At 36.2% G+C, this 18,910-nt stretch overlaps 2 protein-coding genes across 4 annotated transcripts; both read left to right on the top strand.

Moving 5' to 3' along the window:
- The first annotated feature begins 12,009 nt into the window (after positions 1-12,009).
- Positions 12,010-13,016, top strand: LOC123895011. 2 transcript variants are annotated; one of them, XR_006804049.1, is made up of 3 exons: positions 12,010-12,567; positions 12,658-12,737; positions 12,888-13,016. XR_006804049.1 is itself a non-coding variant. In XM_045945184.1 (3 exons), exons 1-3 carry the CDS (start codon positions 12,017-12,019, stop codon positions 12,933-12,935), a joined length of 678 nt encoding a protein of 225 aa, XP_045801140.1. In that variant the 5' UTR covers positions 12,010-12,016; the 3' UTR covers positions 12,936-13,016. The 2 variants fall into 2 exon arrangements, 1 of the variants encoding a protein (XP_045801140.1); XM_045945184.1 differs by having other exon boundaries at positions 12,010-12,564; positions 12,656-12,737.
- Positions 13,017-13,822: 806 nt separating this feature from the next.
- LOC123895008 (protein FAR1-RELATED SEQUENCE 5-like) lies at positions 13,823-17,422 on the top strand. 2 transcript variants are annotated; one of them, XM_045945180.1, is made up of 4 exons: positions 13,823-14,285; positions 14,409-16,660; positions 16,747-16,824; positions 16,908-17,422. In XM_045945180.1, the coding sequence occupies exons 2-4, from the start codon at positions 14,411-14,413 to the stop codon at positions 17,292-17,294; spliced, it is 2,715 nt and encodes a 904-aa protein (XP_045801136.1). In that variant the 5' UTR covers positions 13,823-14,285; positions 14,409-14,410; the 3' UTR covers positions 17,295-17,422. The 2 variants fall into 2 exon arrangements, with proteins under 2 accessions (XP_045801136.1, XP_045801139.1); XM_045945183.1 differs by lacking the exon at positions 13,823-14,285 and having other exon boundaries at positions 14,319-16,660.
- The last annotated feature ends 1,488 nt before the right edge of the window (positions 17,423-18,910 follow it).

Genomic DNA, 18,910 nt, shown 5'->3' with positions numbered 1-18,910 from the left:
TGAGTCGCCTTTTGTGAGGAGGTACTTAAGTGCCGAGTGATCTGAAAAAACAACAACTTTCGATCCAATCAGATAAGAGCGAAATTTTTCCAAAGCAAATACTATTGCAAGCAACTCTTTTTCAGTAGTTGTGTAATTGATTTGGTTTTCATTCAAAACCTTGCTTGCATAATATATAGCATGGAAAAATTTCGCATGTTGTTGGCCAAGCACCGCTCCAACCGCATAATCACTTGCATCACACATTAATTCAAAAGGGAGATCCCAATTAGGTGCAACGATTATGGGCGCGGTGACCAACTTTTCTTTAATCACAACAAAAGCATTCAAACATTCATCATCAAATTTAAATTCATTTTCCTTCACAAGGAGGTTACTTAAGGGCTTTGCTATTTTCGAAAAATCTTTGATGAAACGCCGATAGAAACCGGCATGTCCCAAAAAACTTCTCACTCCCTTAACATTAACAGGAGGGGGCAATTCCTTAATAACCTTTATCTTTGCTTGGTCAACTTGAATGCCCTTTGAAGAGATTTTGTGTCCAAGCACAATACCTTCTTTAACCATAAAATGACATTTTTCCCAATTTAAAACTAAATTGGTACTTATGCATCTCTTCAATACGGCATTCAAATTGGCTAAACATTTATCAAAAGACTTACCAAACACAGAAAAATCATCCATAAATACCTCGATTGTGTCCTCCATCATATCAGCAAAAATAGATAGCATACACCGCTGGAATGTGGCCGGTGCATTGCACAACCCGAAAGGCATCTTCCGGTAAGCAAATACTCCAAAAGGACAAGTAAAAGCTGTTTTCTCCTGATCCTCTGGGTCTACCACAATCTGATTGTACCCAGAATATCCATCCAAAAAGCAATAATAGGCCTGCCCTGCAAGCCTTTCCAACATTTGGTCCATGAATGGAAGAGGAAAATGGTCCTTCCTTGTTGCTGAATTCAACCGCCTGTAGTCTATACACATCCGCCACCCAGTGACGGTGCGAGTGGGTATTAGTTCATTTTTTTCGTTTCTCACGACTGTCATACCACCCTTTTTCGGGACCACATGGACAGGACTTACCCAAGCACTATCCGAGATTGGATAAATCATACCAGCTTCTAGAAGTTTAAGAACCTCTTTCTTCACCACTTCTTTCATGGTTGGATTTAGTCTTCTTTGAGGTTGCACCACAGGTTTGTATTCATCTTCCATTTTTATTTTATGCATACAGAATCCGGGACTAATCCCTTTCAAATCAGAGATGCTCCAACCCATGGCTTCTTTATTTTCTCGCAAGACTCTAGTTAGCTTCTCTGCTTCCAAAGAACTCAACCTGCTGCTTATGATTGCCGGTTGTGAAGCATCTTCTCCCAAGAAAACATATTTTAAGTGAGGGGGAAGCTCTTTCAACTCCGGAATAGTAACTTTTAAGTCCTCCTTACCACTAGCTTTCTCTTCCACAGCATACACATTTTCAAAATCTTTTTGTGCTTCTTCTTCTTTACATGCTTCAAGTTGACGGAGACAAATTTCAATCTCCTTGTCCCATTCCTCTTCCAAATCATCAATGGAATTAACAATTACTCTTTCTAATGGTAAGGATGGTGTTTCTTCCACTAAGACATCTTCTACCACTTCCTCAATCACGTCAACCTTGTAACATTGTGGCTCATCATCATGGTGTTTCATAGCTTTGAACACGTTAAACATGACTTGTTCCCCATGTGTTCTCAACATAAGTTCTCCCATCTCAACATCAATCAATGCTCTTCCGGTAGCTAAGAATGGTCTACCCAACAACAATGGTTCTACATCTGCATCATCTTCCATATCAAGGATGACGAAATCAGCCGGAAAAACAAACTCCGCAACTCTTACCAACACATCATGAAGTACGCCGTAAGGATGTACAATAGAACGATCAGCTAAAGAGAGCTGCATCTTTGTGGGTTTTGCAACAGCTCCGGGTATCTTCTTCATCATTGACAATGGCATTAGGTTGATGCTAGCTCTTAAATCACATAGAGCTCGACCAACGGAGATGTTACCTATTGAACATGGTATGGTAAAGCTTCCAGGATCCTTCTTCTTTTGAGGAAGTTTCTTTTGGATTATGGCACTACATTCCTCTGTCATCTCTACTGTGTCATCATCAAGAGGTTTCCGCTTCTTTGTCATAAGTTCTTTCATGAATTTGGCATAGACAGGCATCTGTTCCAACACTTCAGCAAAAGGAATGTTAATTTGGAGATCATGAAGCATCTTCATAAACTTTTTGAATTGTTGGTGATCATTAGCCTTTGCCTTTTTCTTGCGCGGATATGGCAATTTGGCATGGACAGAACTTTCTTTCTCCTCTACACCCTTGCCTCTCTTTTCAACTAACTTCTCATCATTCTCTTTTTCAATTTTTTTATCTTTCTCCTCTTCAACTAACTCCTCTTTCTCAATCTCAATCATTTTCTCCAACTCATTTTCAACTTCTCCCTCATTCTCATGTTCAACTTCTCCCTCAACGTTATTTTTTTCTTTCACTTCCTCAACACTAGACTCACTCTTTTTCTTCGTTACAATCTCAGGTGAAGGAACCACTCTATTTCTCAAATTAATCGCCTTGCAACTTTCATTCCTCGGATTATCCTTTGTAGAACCTTCAAAACCATTATTTTGAGTAGCCGCGAATTGCCTTGACAATTGCCCAACTTGAGTTTCCAAGTTCTTAATTGAAGCTTCATGATTCTTGTTGGCAATATCTTGGTTGGCTTTCATTTGATCTTGGCTGACCTTCATAGCTTCGAAGTTCCCTTGAGTCACCTTTATGAATTGAGTAAGTGTATCCTCTAATTGAGAAGGTCTCCTTTGTTGAGAATTTTGTGAAGAAGATTGTTGTTGAGATTGACTTGAGTTTTGATTTCCTCCCCAACCAAAATTTGGATGATCTCTCCAACCTGGGTTATAAGTGTTTGAATATGGATCATACTTCGGGTTGTTCCTTTTGAAGTTGGCTAGGTACTTTGCCTCTTCTGACCCTTCAGGAAAACATTGGCCATTAGCATGCCCTTGTCCACAAAAATCACATTTCACTTCATTAGCTGCCATGACTGGCATCTGAGAATTGGGAGTGCTAGTGAGGTGTTTCAACACAGCTGCCATTTGAGAGTTCATCAATGTAGATTGGGCCAAAAGAGCAGTTTGAGTATCAAGCTCTATCATGTCTGCCTTCTTCTTTGCACCACGATCATTTTCAACTCTGTATTCATTTTGAGCCATGGATTCCACCAACTCTCTAGCTTGAGTTTGATTTTTATTTTTCAAAGATCCACCTGTCGATGCATCTAGAAACATTCTAGTTTGAGCTCTCAATCCTTGTGTGAAATGCTGCATCTGAGTATGACTATCGAGCCCATGCTTAGGACACTTCTTCAGGCACAGTTTGAATCTTTCCCAGGCATCATACAATGTTTCGGAGTCTCCTTGCTCAAAACTTGTAATGTCAGCGCTTCTTTCAAGATACTTGTGAATTGGAAAGTACCTATCCATGAATTTCATCTCTAGCTCTTGCCAAGTAGTGATGGTGTTAGGTGGTATTGTGTCCAGCCAGTCTTTAGCTCTTCCAGTTAACGAGTACTTGAAAAGCCTTAATCTTTTATCTGATTCAGATACTCCTGGTGGGTCTGTATAGTCACAAGCTTCATAGAAATGCTCCAGGTGGAGATTTGGACATTGTGTTTCTGCCCCTGAGTATTGATTCTCTTTGAGGGCGCTGAGCACTGAATTCTTGATATCAAATGACACATGATTCCTCGGTTGAAAACCCAGATTGGCAAGCTCTCCATTGTTTCTTTGGCCATAGTCACCTAATGTCCTTTCAGGCACAACTGGTGGAGGTGGTGGGTGATTCTCAGCCATGATGTTGGCTTCGTTGTCCGATGTGTTTGGACTAGAAACCGCTTCTTCACTACTTTCTTGTGCAACACCTGCTAACCGGGCAACCTCTCGGGCTAACCGAACTGCTTTTCTGTTTGCTTTAGCTGTTTTCTCTATTTCAGGATCAAAGATTAGTTCTCTTGCTACTCTCCTACCTTGCATAAAAAACCAGAAAATACCTTAAGAAGCAACTGCACTACACAAGAATGAAAATGAAAATAAAATTCAGAAATTATATATATTTTTTTTATATATATTTATAATTAAAATAAACAAAAATTTAATCAATAAAACAATAAAATTTAAAAGTATGACTCAATTGCCTTGTTGATTTAATCAACAATCCCCGGCAACGGCGCCAAAAACTTGATAGAAATTTAGCAAGTGTACTAAATAGCCGTCAAGTAGTATAATAAAATCGTTCTTTCCGCAGGGATTGTTGTAAATCAATTGTAAATTGAAGACATACTCATGTAAATTGACATAAATTGTAAAAGGGGGTTCTTGTTTGGTTTCAAGTTCAAATTTTTAAACTTTGGAATTGCTTTGGTGTTTAGATTGATGTAAGAAAAGCGATTGGTCCTTTTTGGGTCATCTAATCACTATTTTTCTTGGTAATTTCATGTATGATTACAAATTACTCAACTTTAGTTTCACGATTAGATTAAATCAAAAATAATTATGCCCAATGTCTTGGTAACATAATCCTCTCCCTTGATCATCGATCCCTAATGTCTTAGGTAATCTATGATCAATTGAGGTTTATAACCTTTAATCCTTTAATCTCAATTAACAATCCAAAATGTCTTAAGTCAAAGTTAATTGATTAATCATTCCTAGATCGATGATTTATTTCTATTGTCATAGTAAAACAAATCATTGCAATCATCATATAAGTCGCGAATTCATACAAAGCATTAAGCACAAAGAACAATCAATAGAAACTAACTTCGTAATTCATTAATCATATCATATGACAATCACATAATTCAAGATCAAAAGTAATTAGAATCACCTAAGGACCAATCATGAGAATTTAGCTAGACATTTCAAATTCAGAAATTACATCAAATAAAATGAAAGAAAGCATAATTACAAGAAGAATCTTGATGTGTTTCCACACTTGAATCCTTGCTTGGTCGCTCTTGATCTTCCAAAATCGCTCCAAATGCTGTTCTCTGTGTCAAAAATTCGATAATGATCCAGATCTAATGTTTCCCTTTTATAAAACTGATCAAAAGTAACGTTTTCCGCCTGAAACACAGAATTTCCGCCCCAGGCGTAAGCAGTTTCGTTTCAGGCACAAGAAATTCGCCTGAAACGGCAAAACAGTGAGCAAACCAGCTTCTTCAGTTAAATTTCCGCCCCAGGCGCAAAGAATTCCGCCCCAGGCGTAAAAATGCTATAAAATCCACCAATTTTCATTTGCTATCTTTCTTCGCATGTAGCTTCAAATCAATGTCTTCTTCTTCATGATTTAGGTCAAAAACCTCTAAAAACACTTGAAAATGGTCTTTATTTCCATGTAATGACTAACGTCATCAGCATCTTGTGCAGATTGTGTTCACTGCGTGCTAGATTTCACAGATGCTGCAAATTAATAAGCGACCTCAGAGCCTCTTCGTTGTTACTTGAGTCTGAAACTAAATTGGTCAGAATGCATGATGTTGTTAGAGAGGTTGCTAAATCAATTGCATCTAGGCTTCGTCTTACTCTTACCTATGGCGTGCAAAGGTTTACTGAAATGAAAAAATGGCCAAAGATAGATCAGATTCAAAAGTTGGATGCAATTGTCGTGCCTTTGTCTTATATTCATGAGCTTCCTGAAAGATTAGATTGCCCGGAGTTGAAAATACTTATACTTCAAACTAGAGGTAATCATTTGAAAATCCCTGATGAGTTTTTTTCTGTTACGACAGAATTAAAGGTTCTTGATTTATATGGAATGATGTTGACCCCCTCTCCACCTCCTTCCTTCCGCCTCTTGACAAATATTAAATCCTTGTCTTTGGCTGGATGTGTGTTAGGAGACATATCAATAGTTGCAGAGCTAAAAAGTTTAGAGATTCTCATCCTTGAAAAATCTGATATTACTGACCTTCCAGAGGAAATTGGACAACTAGCTCATCTTCGAATGTTGAATTTAACCAACTGCTCTAGACTGAGACTCATTCCTGCAAATCTTATTTCAAGCTTAACATGCTTGGAAGAGTTGTACATGTGGAATTGCTTTATCCAATGGGAAGTCAAGGGAAGCCAAGTTCAAAGCAACAATGCAAGTCTAGATGAGTTGGGGAATTTGTCTCATCTAACTGCTTTAGACATAATGATTCAAGATGCTTCAGTTTGGCCCCAAGACTTGAAGGTCTTTGAAAAGCTTGTAAGATACAACATATTTGTAGGTGATAAGTGGAAATGGTCATTGGATTGGTCTGGAAATGCTTCCGAATCTTCAAGAATACTTAAGCTAGAGGATAGTAGAAGTTTAAACATTCTTTTGGATTGCGGGTTTAACTTCTTGTTGAATTCTGCTGAGGACATGTGCCTTGCCAAAATACAATGTGTTAGAAATGTATTTTATGAACTAAACATGGAAGGTTTTCCACAATTAAAGCATTTGTGCATTCAAGACAGTTCTGATCTGAAGTACATCATTGACTCAATGGGATGGGACGATCCTTATCCTGTTTTACCCAACTTAGAGACTTTTGTTCTTGAAAATCTGTTTAATCTGGAAGAAATATGCCATGACATACTTCCAATTGAATGTTTTGCCAAACTAAAATCTTTTGAAGTCAAAGGTTGTGACAAGTTGAAGAATCTGTTATCGTTCTCCCACGATAGAAACCTTCCTGAACTTCACAAAATAAAAAATTTGCAAAATGATTACAGAAATCATATCTGTGCAAGCATCTGAGGCTGATAAAGACATTGACAAGATTATGTTCCCCAAATTGGGTTCACTTGAACTCGAGCATTTGCCTAGTCTCATTAGTTTCTGTTCTATTCCATTGAAAGCTGATAAACAGTGCATGCCTGTGGCACTAATTAATCAAAAGGTAATAACATGATTTAATGCTTTCTAGTTTGCTATTTGTCTTTTTAAGCTACATAGAGTGCTTTAGGTTATGTTTCAATTTCAACAGAGTTGGATTTAAAATTTTAAGCTGTTTACATACTTTTTGATAATGCTGTTTCATAAATTTGAATGTGTTTACAAATTTCATTTCCTATTTTAATTTTTTATGGACGCTCCTAATACTCTTGTGTGTTATGTTTGGATGCACAAAAGGGGATTAAATGAACTGGCATTTGTTGCCATTGTTTAGATTATATAAAACCTAGCGGCATCTATATACCATATTGTTGGGGTTGATTGCAATGTAAGTCCCACATTGCTAATGAAGAAGAAAAAAAAGGTCAAAGAAATTATATTGAAGAAGTCCCACATCGCTTAATGGTGAAGCAATGAGGGAATCAAGGCTATATAATGGACCTAAGTTCTTTGTTTATAATTGCACCAAGCAGTAACACTTGTAAACACTTTAAGTTTATATTTGTGTCTTTTTGCTTTTCTCTTATGCTCTTGTTTAAGAGTATTTGAGATGTAGTTCAAATATTTACTTTGGAGAGTGTGGGTGTATTGGGGCATGGGGTGATTGAGAGTGAAGTCTATGTGTTGTAACAATTTTCACATAGTGTTTATTCTCTGGTTGTCGGTTTTGACAACGACCGTGGTTTTTCTCCGATTTGGAGTTTCCACGTTATATTCTTGTGTTGTTGATTGCGTTCTTTTATTTTCTCTATGCCGGTTTTTCCCAACAACTGGTATCAAACGGGAAATCAAGTCAAGGATATGGTGATGCAATTTGGGTTACACAAGGTCAACCTGGAGAGGCGATGGTAATAATACTCAACATCAGTCTGGAGAGGCGGTGATAAGAATACTCGAGTTACGTCTGAAACAACAACTTATTATGAGGATGCGAAGGTGCTAGTGGAAGTTGAGAATCGGTGGAGTGTTGAGTCATATGGACTTTGGAAGCTCTTATCACATGTGTTTGAAGAAGAAATACTTTTGAATCTCTATAGCTAGTTGAAGGTGGAGTTGTTCATCTTGGTGACGGAAAGCTTGTAAGGTTCAAGGTATGGGTGAGTTTCTTTTAACACAATGCGAGGTATTTTCTTGAACTTTGATGCATAGATAGTAGGTAGATACTTGTTAGATAGTTCTACTATTATTGGTTATGCATCTGTTACTAGTGGTGATTCTCATTTTTGGTTAAGTTGTGGATCTTCGGGTGGGTACTTGTTAGTGACATGAGTTTAGTTGGACTAGTGAAACAAGGTTTACTAGGTGATGTAACTAAACTGGAATTGTTGGAGCCTAACAATGGCCTGAGGTGGTTTCACAGATGTTTGAAGTTGTTCAAGTGACACATGGGCATCGGTTGACATGGATGCAAGGTGTGTGATGATAGCGTGCGGGCATTGGTTGGCATTGATGCAAGGTACGTGGTTATCTCGATGGCCGATGAACTTCCAGAGAAAGCCAACATGGAAGTTGCACCATAAATTGTCAGTGAGGTTTCGAGATGAAATTCTTGGAATGACTTGGTTCCAAGTGAAGAAAAATCTTGGGATGGTTTAGTTTCAAGTGAAGAAAATTCTTGGGATGGTTTAGTTCCAAGTGGAGTGTACTCTTTATGGTGGAGTATGATAATTTAATTTGTCGGTATATACAATGAGAATTATGATTGTCGGTGAAGACAATGATTGTCGGTATAGACAATGGAAGCAGAAGATAATGATTGTCGGTGTAGACAATGAAGATTGAAGACCATTACAATCAAGGTGGAGATTGTTGGGGTTGATTGCAATGTAAGTCCTACATTGCTAATGAAGAAGAAAAAAAAGGTCAAAGAAATTATATTGAAGAAGTCCCACATCGCTTAATGGTGAAGCAATGAGGGAATCAAGGCTATATAATGGACCTAAGTTCTTTGTTTATAATTGCACCAAGCAGTAACACTTGTAAACACTTTAAGTTTATATTTGTGTCTTTTTGCTTTTCTCTTATGCTCTTGTTTAAGAGTATTTGAGATGTAGTTCAAATATTTACTTTGGAGAGTGTGGGTGTATTGGGGCATGGGGTGATTGAGAGTGAAGTCTATGTGTTGTAACAATTTTCACATAGTGTTTATTCTCTGGTTGTCGGTTTTGACAACGACCGTAGTTTTTCTCCGATTTGGAGTTTCCACGTTATATTCTTGTGTTGTTGATTGCGTTCTTTTATTTTTTCTATGCCGGTTTTTCCCAACACATATGACTCTTCAAACAACAGTACATTGTTTTTGTTTCATTAAATATTATTCGCAATGAACCATCGCATCATCTTACTTATTCATAATACGAAAATAAGATCTTCATGAGTATCTTTATGTTAATAGGTTGTGATGCCCCACCTTGAACTATTAAAGCTGTCTAAGATCAATTCTAGGAAACTGTGGGATGACAATCTTCCAGGATGTTCTTTTATTAGAATAGAAAATATTATAATATTATTTGTTGAGAAAATATCTCGATTTGGTTTGTTTATTCTTAGCCCTATAATAAAGGGATTTAGTTTAGATTTAAGTTTATTCACTTGGTTATAAATACCAAGGTAGTCATACTATTTTATTAATGTAAATAGTAATGTAAATAATGTAAATATTGTAATTAGGGTTATTGACATCATTATCAATAATATTTTATTGTTCCTTGTTATTTTCTCCTATTTTTTCCACCTAACTACCTAAAATTTCAACATGGTATCAGAGCCATGGTATCCACCTTGAAACATAATTCCGCTGCAATTTCTCCCGAGAATAATTAATTCTTGGTTATTCTTCACTTTACCTTTTTTATCTTTTTTTCATATAAACCCTAGCCGTCATTAGAATTTATTTTTATTTTGTTCCACACCTTTGTGGTTCTTGTTTACCCCTTTGCTTTCTTTTCTAACCCTTATTGATATGTTACTTAACACATGCAGTCACATGCCAATTTTCCATGAATCCTTTACCTTTAACCACCGTTTTTTCCCAAGATTGATCATCAGTCTCTCTTGATCTTGTTTTGGTGGCCTAATTACCTGTTTTGTGATACCTTAATCTGCGGGCATACCCCGTTTGTGATCCCTTAATCCGCGGGCATACCCCGTTTGTGATCCCTTAATTTGCGGGCATACCCCGTTTGTTATCCCTTAATTCGCGGGCATACCCCGTTTGTGATCCCTTAATCCGCGGGCATACCCCGTTTGTGATACCTTAATCCGCGGGCATACCCCGTTTGTTTTCCCTTAATCCGCGGGCATACCCCGTTTGTGATACGTTAATCCGCGGGCATACCCCGTTTGTGATACTTTAATCTGCGGACATTTTTATTTAATTTGATATGGATTCATCTCGATTTGGTTTGTTTATTTTTAGCCCTATAATAAAGGGATTTAGTTTAGATTTAAGTTTATTCACTTGGTTATAAATACCAAGGTAGTCATACTATTTTATTAATGTAAATAGTAATGTAAATAATGTAAATATTGTAATTAGATTATTGACATCATTATCAATAATATTCTATTGTTCCTTGTTATTTTCTCCTATTTTTTCCACCTAATTACCTAAAATTTCAACATCTTTCATTCATAACTTGAAAAGTTTGACAATTGTCGAATGTGACAATATAGCGTATGCATTCTCATCCTCGGTGGCTAGAGAACTTGTAAACCTGAAGCATCTTGCAATTAGTAATTGCCAAATGTTGGAGAAAATATTTATCTCAGATGGAAAATTCGGTAGTCTTCCTTTATCTCAGAAACCATTTTCTAATGACGAGGTGAGCAATGTCTCCAGCTCTGTAACTATTAACTATAGTTTTTTTTTAGTAGTGCAATTAAGTGTTAACGGTCTAAGAATATTACTGATTGTAGGGTGTATTTCCAAACTTGGAGACATTGGAAATCTCCCTCATGGAACAATTGAAGTCATTATGGCACAATCAACTTGCTCCAAATTCCTTCTGCAAACTGAAGCAGTTGAAAATTAAATCCTGCAATAAACTGTCAAATGTATTTCCATCTTATGTGCTTGATAAATTACAGAATCTGGAGATAGTGACCGCAATTGTAATGCTCTTGAAGTTGTATTTGAAACACAAGGTCTAAATGCAGATGGTGGTAGACAAACAAGGCTGAAAATGCAATTGAGAACTCTCACTTTGAACCATTTACCGATGCTAAAACACATATGGAGTGGGAATCCTAATAAAACTTTGAAGTTTCAAAACCTCTGCCAATTGAAAGTTACTGAATGCCGAAACCTCAATCACGTTTTTGCCCTCTCTATGGCTAAAGAGATTCAGCATCTCCAAGAGCTTTATATTGAAAAATGTGGCGTAGAGATTATTGTATCAAAGGATGAAATGGCTGACACAGATCCAGAACTTATTTTCCCAGAATTAACATATTTGAGTTTTCAACATTTGACTCAACTTCGAAGCTTCTACGATGGATCGCATAACTTGAATTGTCCTATTTTAAGACTTGTGGATGTGTTTCATTGTGACAAGCTCGTACTATTCAAGCCAAAGTCTCTAAATTACCAAGACATTGTCCCAGTTGATACACTACCCCTTTTCTCAATTGAAAAGGTGCATTCCATGTTTTCATTAAGTTTATATGATTTTGTCTGGAAATTGTGGGCAATATTCTTTTCTTTACGTAGCTATTAGCTTAAATCTGATTACCTGTGTTTCATAGGTTGTCCGCCGCAACACAAGGGAGCATATTCTGAACAGCAAGGATGTCACCATGTTATGCAATGGTCAACTTAATGATGAGCCTATCTACACAGTAAAAGATCTTACCCTGCGGTGTTTTCATGATTTGTCCGACAAATTTCCATCCAGTTTCCTCCAAAGGTTTAACAATCTTGAAAACCTTAAGGTGAAAAATAGTTCCTTCACATATATTTTCTCGAGTGGAAGCGAATGCGCTGGACATTCTGAAACAACTATCAAGTTGAGAAGTTTAGAACTTGCTATGTTAGACAACCTCAAGGTTATATGTAAAGAGAAACCTGAGCTGCATCCAGTTATAAAAAATATTGAAATTTTGATTGTAATTAGCTGTACTAGACTCAAGAATATAGTTCCATCCTCAGTGTTGTTTGAGAATTTAGAACAGTTGCAGGTGTACGATTGTGCTGGATTGGAAATTATTATGAAATCATCAACAGCTTCTAGTTTACAAAAACTAAGAAAGTTGTGTATAATTGGTTGTGAAAAGATAGAAGAAATAATTGCAAGTGATGATGAGAATGATGCTTCTGAGATAGCTTTTATGAAATTGGAATATCTACGATTGAGTAACTTACCAAGGCTAAGAAGTTTTTGCATGGGAAGACATGGCTTCAGATTTCCACTACTGCGTGAGTTATTTGTAATTGATTGTCCCATAATGGAAACTTTCTCACATGGTGTGTTGAACACACCAAATCTCAGAGAAGTACATGTAAATGACGAAGACAAAGATGAATGCCACTGGAATGGTGACCTTAATTCTACTATAAGTAAAATTGTAGCGAAAAAAAGGTAATGTATACAAAATCAATTATCTCCAATCATGATTCCAATGTTATGGCTTGCTTTCTCACATTGGTGTTGCTTTTTTCTTGTTTATAGATAACCAGAACTCTAAGGATGATTATTTTGTCCTCAAAATTTGGATGATGGCTCAAGTAGATAATTCATCGCTACCACTGGTAATTCAAAATCAGAACATTAAGCTTCTTATTTACATGTTAACTATATTTCATGTTCTTCAATATTTTTGTGTTAGTTTCATTTGAGATACATTATCCTTTTCTGTTTTTGTCATTTTGGTAAGTGTTCTTTCTTTTTCTTTCCTATAGGGTGTATCCACATGTTTTGGATGCGAGGCTACAACCATGAATCCATGATGATGATGTATCGGTCTAATGACTTATTTATGAGAGTGACTTATGTCTCTTGTTTTCTGATATTTGTAAAACTAATTTCTCCTAAACAATTTCCTCCTTCAGTTAATATAGAAGCTGAATGCTTGTTTTGTCAGTTAAAACAGAGTTGAAAAGGATATTATTTCTCTCATTAGTAATTTTAGTCTCGAAGATAGGCAATTGATTTCTATGCTCAACTTTTTCCATCTCCAAAATCACTTCGGAAGTAGAAGTACATACACATTTGTAAAGAAAAGAATAGTTTTCTCTCGCATACTCTAAGACTGGTGTAAATTTTAAGAATTGTAATGTTAACAAAGGTTAGATTGAAATAGCATTGTCCCAGTTTGTTCTATTTGTCTCTGCACAACAAAATGCAGAAAATAGTACTTTGTTTGGAATTGTTTGTGTTGTTGTGAATGTAGAAGAGTAAAAATTATCCAATTAATTCAATTCTCACTCTCACAAATCTTGGATCCAATTCTTATATTTTAATCTTTAATTCAAATCTTATACCATCGCGGCCAGTGTAAATCTTAGATCCAATTCTTATATTTTAATTTTTAATCTGAATCTCATATCATTTTAAATAAGTTTGAATCGAATGTGATGATGAGATATATATAACTTTTAGATTTGAGAGTTAAGTCTAACTCAACTTTATAAAACTCATTTGTAAGGTAAAAATTGTCTCAATACTATAAATATAAGGGTTATGCTAACCGGTGCCCCCGGGGCACTGGTTAAGGAAACCAAAAAATGAAATTTTAAAATTAAAAATAACACTGTTTACACTTTCGAGACGTTGACCGCACAAACATCAATGTGATATTACTATATTTGGTTTCTTAAACAGTGTCCCCTAGCGTGAGGTCAGTAAAATGGCCTCTTTGGTGAGATCGCCACTGTGGCCAATAGAAAAGTAAGTGGACTTATTCAACTGCCACATAGGATAATACAATGCATGTCACTTACCATGCATCTCCACATCTATTAAAATTGCAAATAAGTCCCTACCATTAAAATTGTTACATAAATTATCTCAACATTTATGTAAATTACATCAACATTAATATTGTTTTATTAATTATAATGATGTTGTAAAAATCAAATTATCAAAACGCAAATTATAAAGAAAATATTCATCTTCTTCATTCTTCTGTTCATCAACATCGTAATATCTCACCTCACCACCCAACCTTCGTCCGCCATTGTTGAATCAACTGAACTTTTCCATTCTTAACAACACTGCATACGAGCTAGCCATTGATGTTATCGCATTGAATCTCCGACCATAAATATACAATCGAGGGCGACAAGTGCGACATTCAGGTAATTTGGGAATTAGGGTTTACAATTCAAAAAATAATAAAATTTGGGAATTAGGGATATAGATGTGGAATACTTCGATGAATATTTATGTTGTTTGACATATTGTGTTAATTCATGATATAGATATGGAACACACCGACGAATCTGTTGACGTTGAGTCCAGAGACCTTCATTCCACTAAAGGTACTGATACGTATGATTTAGAATCGAATGCCGACGAGGATGACAGTTATTCAGGATCCAGTGGGGATGAAAGGTCAGAGACTGAAAGTTCAGAGACTGGCGAAGATGCATCTGATAATATTGGAGCTGCAGTTCATAGTGAGGTAAATTTTGATTCAATTACTTCTGATGAGATTCGAGCCATGGAATTTGCTACTGTTAGTGAAGCTTATGAATTTTATTACCGGTATGGTAAATGTAAGGGTTTTGCTATTAGGAAAGCTTCTAGTAGGATAAAAGAGTTAGATGGTAATAAAGTAACACAAATGAAGCAGTTTGTTTGCAACAGACATGGTTTAAGAGAGAAGAAACATTTAACCAGGTTAGATAGGAAAGTAGAACATAGACGTTTGAGCCGTACAAATTGTGAAGCTAGGTTTCGTGTGCAATACAGAAAACAAAAGGATAGATATGTAGTTACTGCTTTCGTAGAGTGTCATAACCATGAATTAACCCCAGCTAGGTTTGTTCACCTGCACCCTGTTTATCGTAAAATATCTGAAGCAGATAAGGCTCAGATTGATGGTCTTCAAACACGTGGAATTAGAACTTGTCATATAATGGGGTACATGATTGCCCAGAAGGGTGGATATGCTAGTGTTGGATTTACAAAGAAAGATTTGTACAATTATTTTGATAAAAAAATGCGTGAGTGTATTAAAGATGGTGATGTTGTCGCTTCTTTAAATTATCTTAATGTAAAGTCGTCTACTGATCCCATGCTATATGCTGAGTATGCCGTCGACAATAGTAATGGACGAATGAGGTCTCTATTTTGGGCTGATGGCAGTAGCAGATCAGACTACTTTTGTTTTGGTGATGTGCTTGCCTTTGACACGACTTACCGGAAGAATAAATACAACTATCCATTGGTTGTATTTTCAGGGTGTAACCACCATTCTCAGACAGTAATTTTTGGTGCTGCATTGGTAGCAGATGAAACGACGGAGACGTACAAGTGGGTGTTGAATTGTTTTTTAGAGTGCATGGAAGGTAAACAACCAAAAGCAGTGGTAACAGATGGAGATGGGGCAATGAGGGAGGCCATAAAACAGATTTTTCCCGATGCCACCCACAGGTTATGTGCTTGGCATTTGAATAAGAATGCAGTTGAGAATGTGAAAGATAATCCAGAATTTTTGGACGGTTTTCAAAAAGCCATGTACTCAAATTTCACAAAGGATGAATTTGAAGAGTATTGGTCAGAGCTAATTAAAGAAACTGAAGTGGAACAACATCCATGGGTTGTCAAAACTTATGAGAATAGGTCACTATGGGCAACTGGATATCTACGTGATCAGTTTTTTGGACGTATAAGGACTACGTCTCAATGTGAAGCTGTTAATGCAATAATAAAGACTTATGTCAGGACGAAAGGCTGCATTTTTGAATTCATGCATAATTTTGATCAGGTTTTGAGAGATTACAGAAATAATGAATTGGAAGCTGATTTTAAGTCAAAGTTTACGGTACCTGTGTTGACAACTCAACTGCGTGTGATTGAGAGTGATGCCGCCAATACTTATACTGCGGAGATTTTCAAAGAAGTTAAAGAGCAAATTCTGAAGGCTGGTGCATTGATAGTTAAGCATAAAAGTGATCACGGGGATACAAAGATTTATACATTAACAAAATTTTGTAACGATACATATGAAAGGAAAGTTGTATTTGATGGTACCACATTGCAATGTTCGTGTAAGTTGTTTGATTCTCGCGGTGTTCCATGTTCTCATATATTTTATGTCATGAAGGATGAACATGTTGATCATATTCCTAGGCCCTTGGTATTGTCGCGATGGACCAAGGATGCCAAAATTGAGTATTTGAACAACATGGAATGTAATGGTGATGTTGATTCGAACGTAGTTGAGGAAGCTCGTTTTGGTGCATATTGTTCGGCCTTTACAAGTTTTTGCAAAGAAGCTGCAAAAAAGAATGGTGTGTATGGCCAAATTTTGGATGACATTATGAAATTACAAAAAAAGTACTGCATTAATGATGATCCTATTATTGGGACACAAAATCCAGCAGTCGGTGATCCGGTGGCGGTTAAGAGTAAAGGTGCTCCAAAGAAAAAAAAGAAAGAACCAAAATCTGTCAGGCGATGTGGAAAATGCAACGCTACAACTCATAATGCGAGGACATGTTCCGAGGTTATTTCAATAACTCGTGATTACTTAGTTATAGTTACTGTTTGATTTGTTATTAAACATTATAGTTGATATGTTTAAACTTGCAGGGTACACAAAAAGCGACAGAACCAATAGTTGATTTGCAGTCGGTGTCGATATCTGATGCTATAAGCCAAATGGATGAGGTATAATATGTTTTATTAAATATTTTGTGTTATTATGTGAAATTTAAGTAAAATTTATTTTGTCATTATTTTTTTATAATCAGAAAAAGAAAAGAAAAGCAACCTGCAATGTTGACAGAAGTGTGCAAAAGAAGGGTTCACGTCCACCGATACACCGTGGCGCTAAGGCCACAGTGACAACACAAGCAGACACAAATGGATGTTACAATCAAATGCATTTCCAAGCACAGATGGATGTTACAGGCACAAGCAGACATTTAAATGCAATGTGTGGAGTTCAACCTGTTATGCCGATGGTACCTCAAATGTTTCAACCAATGCATTTGCAACCCGTATACCCAATGTATGGAATGAGTGTTGGGCAAACTGCAAGTTCGTGCTACGGTATGCTACAACAGAGTGTCGGGCAATCTTCACGTTCGTGCTACAGTCTGCTACAACAAGTTGAAAAGGCTGCTACTGATGATTGAGTATTTTAGTAGTAGTATAATTGAATGCATTTTGATAATGTTGATGTACAATTCTGGTTTAATTATGTTTGTGGATAAATTGTTTGGGATTTCATGTTTGTTTTGATTTACTTGGAGAAATTGGTACAATAGTGATCCATGACTGTTATTTATGCTTTAATATGAGTTACATGTTTAGAAAGCTTATAAAATTGGCTTTTATACCAGTATAACGCAGGTTTGAGTCATGTTTGCAACATTCGGTTATTTAATGTTATTTTGTAAAGAAAAAAAATAACAAAAATGGCACCAACCAGTTTCGAACTCGAGATCTACATGAATTGAACGGTAAACACTACCACTAGGCTGTCATTAATTCTTTTGTAAAGTTTTCATTTGTGTTGATATAATTATGTTTATTTGACGCATGCTCTGCACCCAGACATAGTTTCAAATACGGCTATAAAGACCTCTCATTCATTAATGTTTCGAAAACCCTAGTTTCCCAATACTCATCTCTTCTCTCCATCCAATTCGAAATACAGATTTATTGTTTCCCAAAAATCCCTAATTTCGCAATTTGTCCCAACAATGTCTTCTTCATCTGTTGCAAATTCAATGGCAGTCGAAATCCCAGAATGTGGTTGCAAAAATCCAATGAGGTTGTACATATCCAATTCAGGCGAAAATCCTAAGCGTAGATATTGGAAATGTCGAACTCATGGGGTAGGTTTGCTAACAGATCGTTTTATACTTGGTAGATCTATTTCGATCATGATTTAATTTGGTGAGTATAACATTTTGATGATTGAAATATAATTTTCAGGGAGCTCGAAGTTGTAATCTTTTCATATGGGATGATGAAATTGAAGGCCACCCTCCCTATGTGCGTCCAACTGCTAGTCCAAATGTTCGTGAATCACAAACTCAACCCAGTCGTGGTTGCACATGCTCAGAGTTGTTCAAAGATGTGGTTTCAATTGTTAAAGAAATTCAATTCAATAAGGGAGAGAAGATGAAGATGAAACTACAAAACGAGAGATCGACAGCAAAGATGTTTAGGAATTTGTTGATTTGTTCTTGGGTTATTTTCTTTTTTTATGTTAAAATGTTTACCTAATTAATGTAATTTTTTTTTTTTAATAACGATTCTAATCTCAGAAAAATATTGATGGATTGTTGTTTTTTCTCTTTTTTCTTTTTTGTTCCAACCGTGATAAGTGATAAGGAATAGGATTAGTTAGAGTGATTATAGGGTTGTGAATTGATTATTGTGTGTTCAACTTCCAAAACTGATAGGAATAGGATTGGTTAGAGTGATTATATGGTTGTGAATTGATTATTGTGTGTTTCAACTTCCAAAACTGAAAAACTAGTAATTATAGGGATAAGACATAGGATTGGTTAGCGTGATTATAGGATTGGTTAGCTGGATTATAGGATTTGTGGAGTGCTTATAGGGCTGCTGTGGAGTAATTATTGCGTGTTTCAACTTCTAAACATGAGTAAATTTGAAAAAAGCAAACCTATGTAACAAGCTTTATCTGGACATAAAGTTTTTCGATGGAATTCATTCATTATGGGTATCAAGTAATTATAGCTCTTAAACTTCCAAAACTGAATGAAATTCCAGTTTA

Source organism: Trifolium pratense, linkage group LG7, assembly GCF_020283565.1.
Source record: "Trifolium pratense cultivar HEN17-A07 linkage group LG7, ARS_RC_1.1, whole genome shotgun sequence".
Lineage (NCBI taxonomy): Eukaryota > Viridiplantae > Streptophyta > Magnoliopsida > Fabales > Fabaceae > Trifolium > Trifolium pratense.
This window is presented reverse-complemented; position numbering and strand designations above follow the sequence as displayed.

What these genes read in the sequence shown, in the direction of transcription:
- LOC123895011 (XM_045945184.1), top strand. Translation starts at nt 12,017, where the DNA reads ATGTTAGACAACCTCAAGGTTATATGTAAAGAGAAACCTGAGCTGCAT. An exon ending in AGTAAAATTGTAGCGAAAAA is followed by an intron (nt 12,565 to 12,655) that starts AAGGTAATGTAT and finishes TTTCTTGTTTAT; the next exon opens with AGATAACCAGAACTCTAAGG. An exon ending in ATAATTCATCGCTACCACTG is followed by an intron (nt 12,738 to 12,887) that starts GTAATTCAAAAT and finishes TCTTTCCTATAG; the next exon opens with GGTGTATCCACATGTTTTGG.
- LOC123895008 (XM_045945180.1), top strand. Translation starts at nt 14,411, where the DNA reads ATGGAACACACCGACGAATCTGTTGACGTTGAGTCCAGAGACCTTCAT. An exon ending in ATGCGAGGACATGTTCCGAG is followed by an intron (nt 16,661 to 16,746) that starts GTTATTTCAATA and finishes TTAAACTTGCAG; the next exon opens with GGTACACAAAAAGCGACAGA. An exon ending in CTATAAGCCAAATGGATGAG is followed by an intron (nt 16,825 to 16,907) that starts GTATAATATGTT and finishes TTTTATAATCAG; the next exon opens with AAAAAGAAAAGAAAAGCAAC.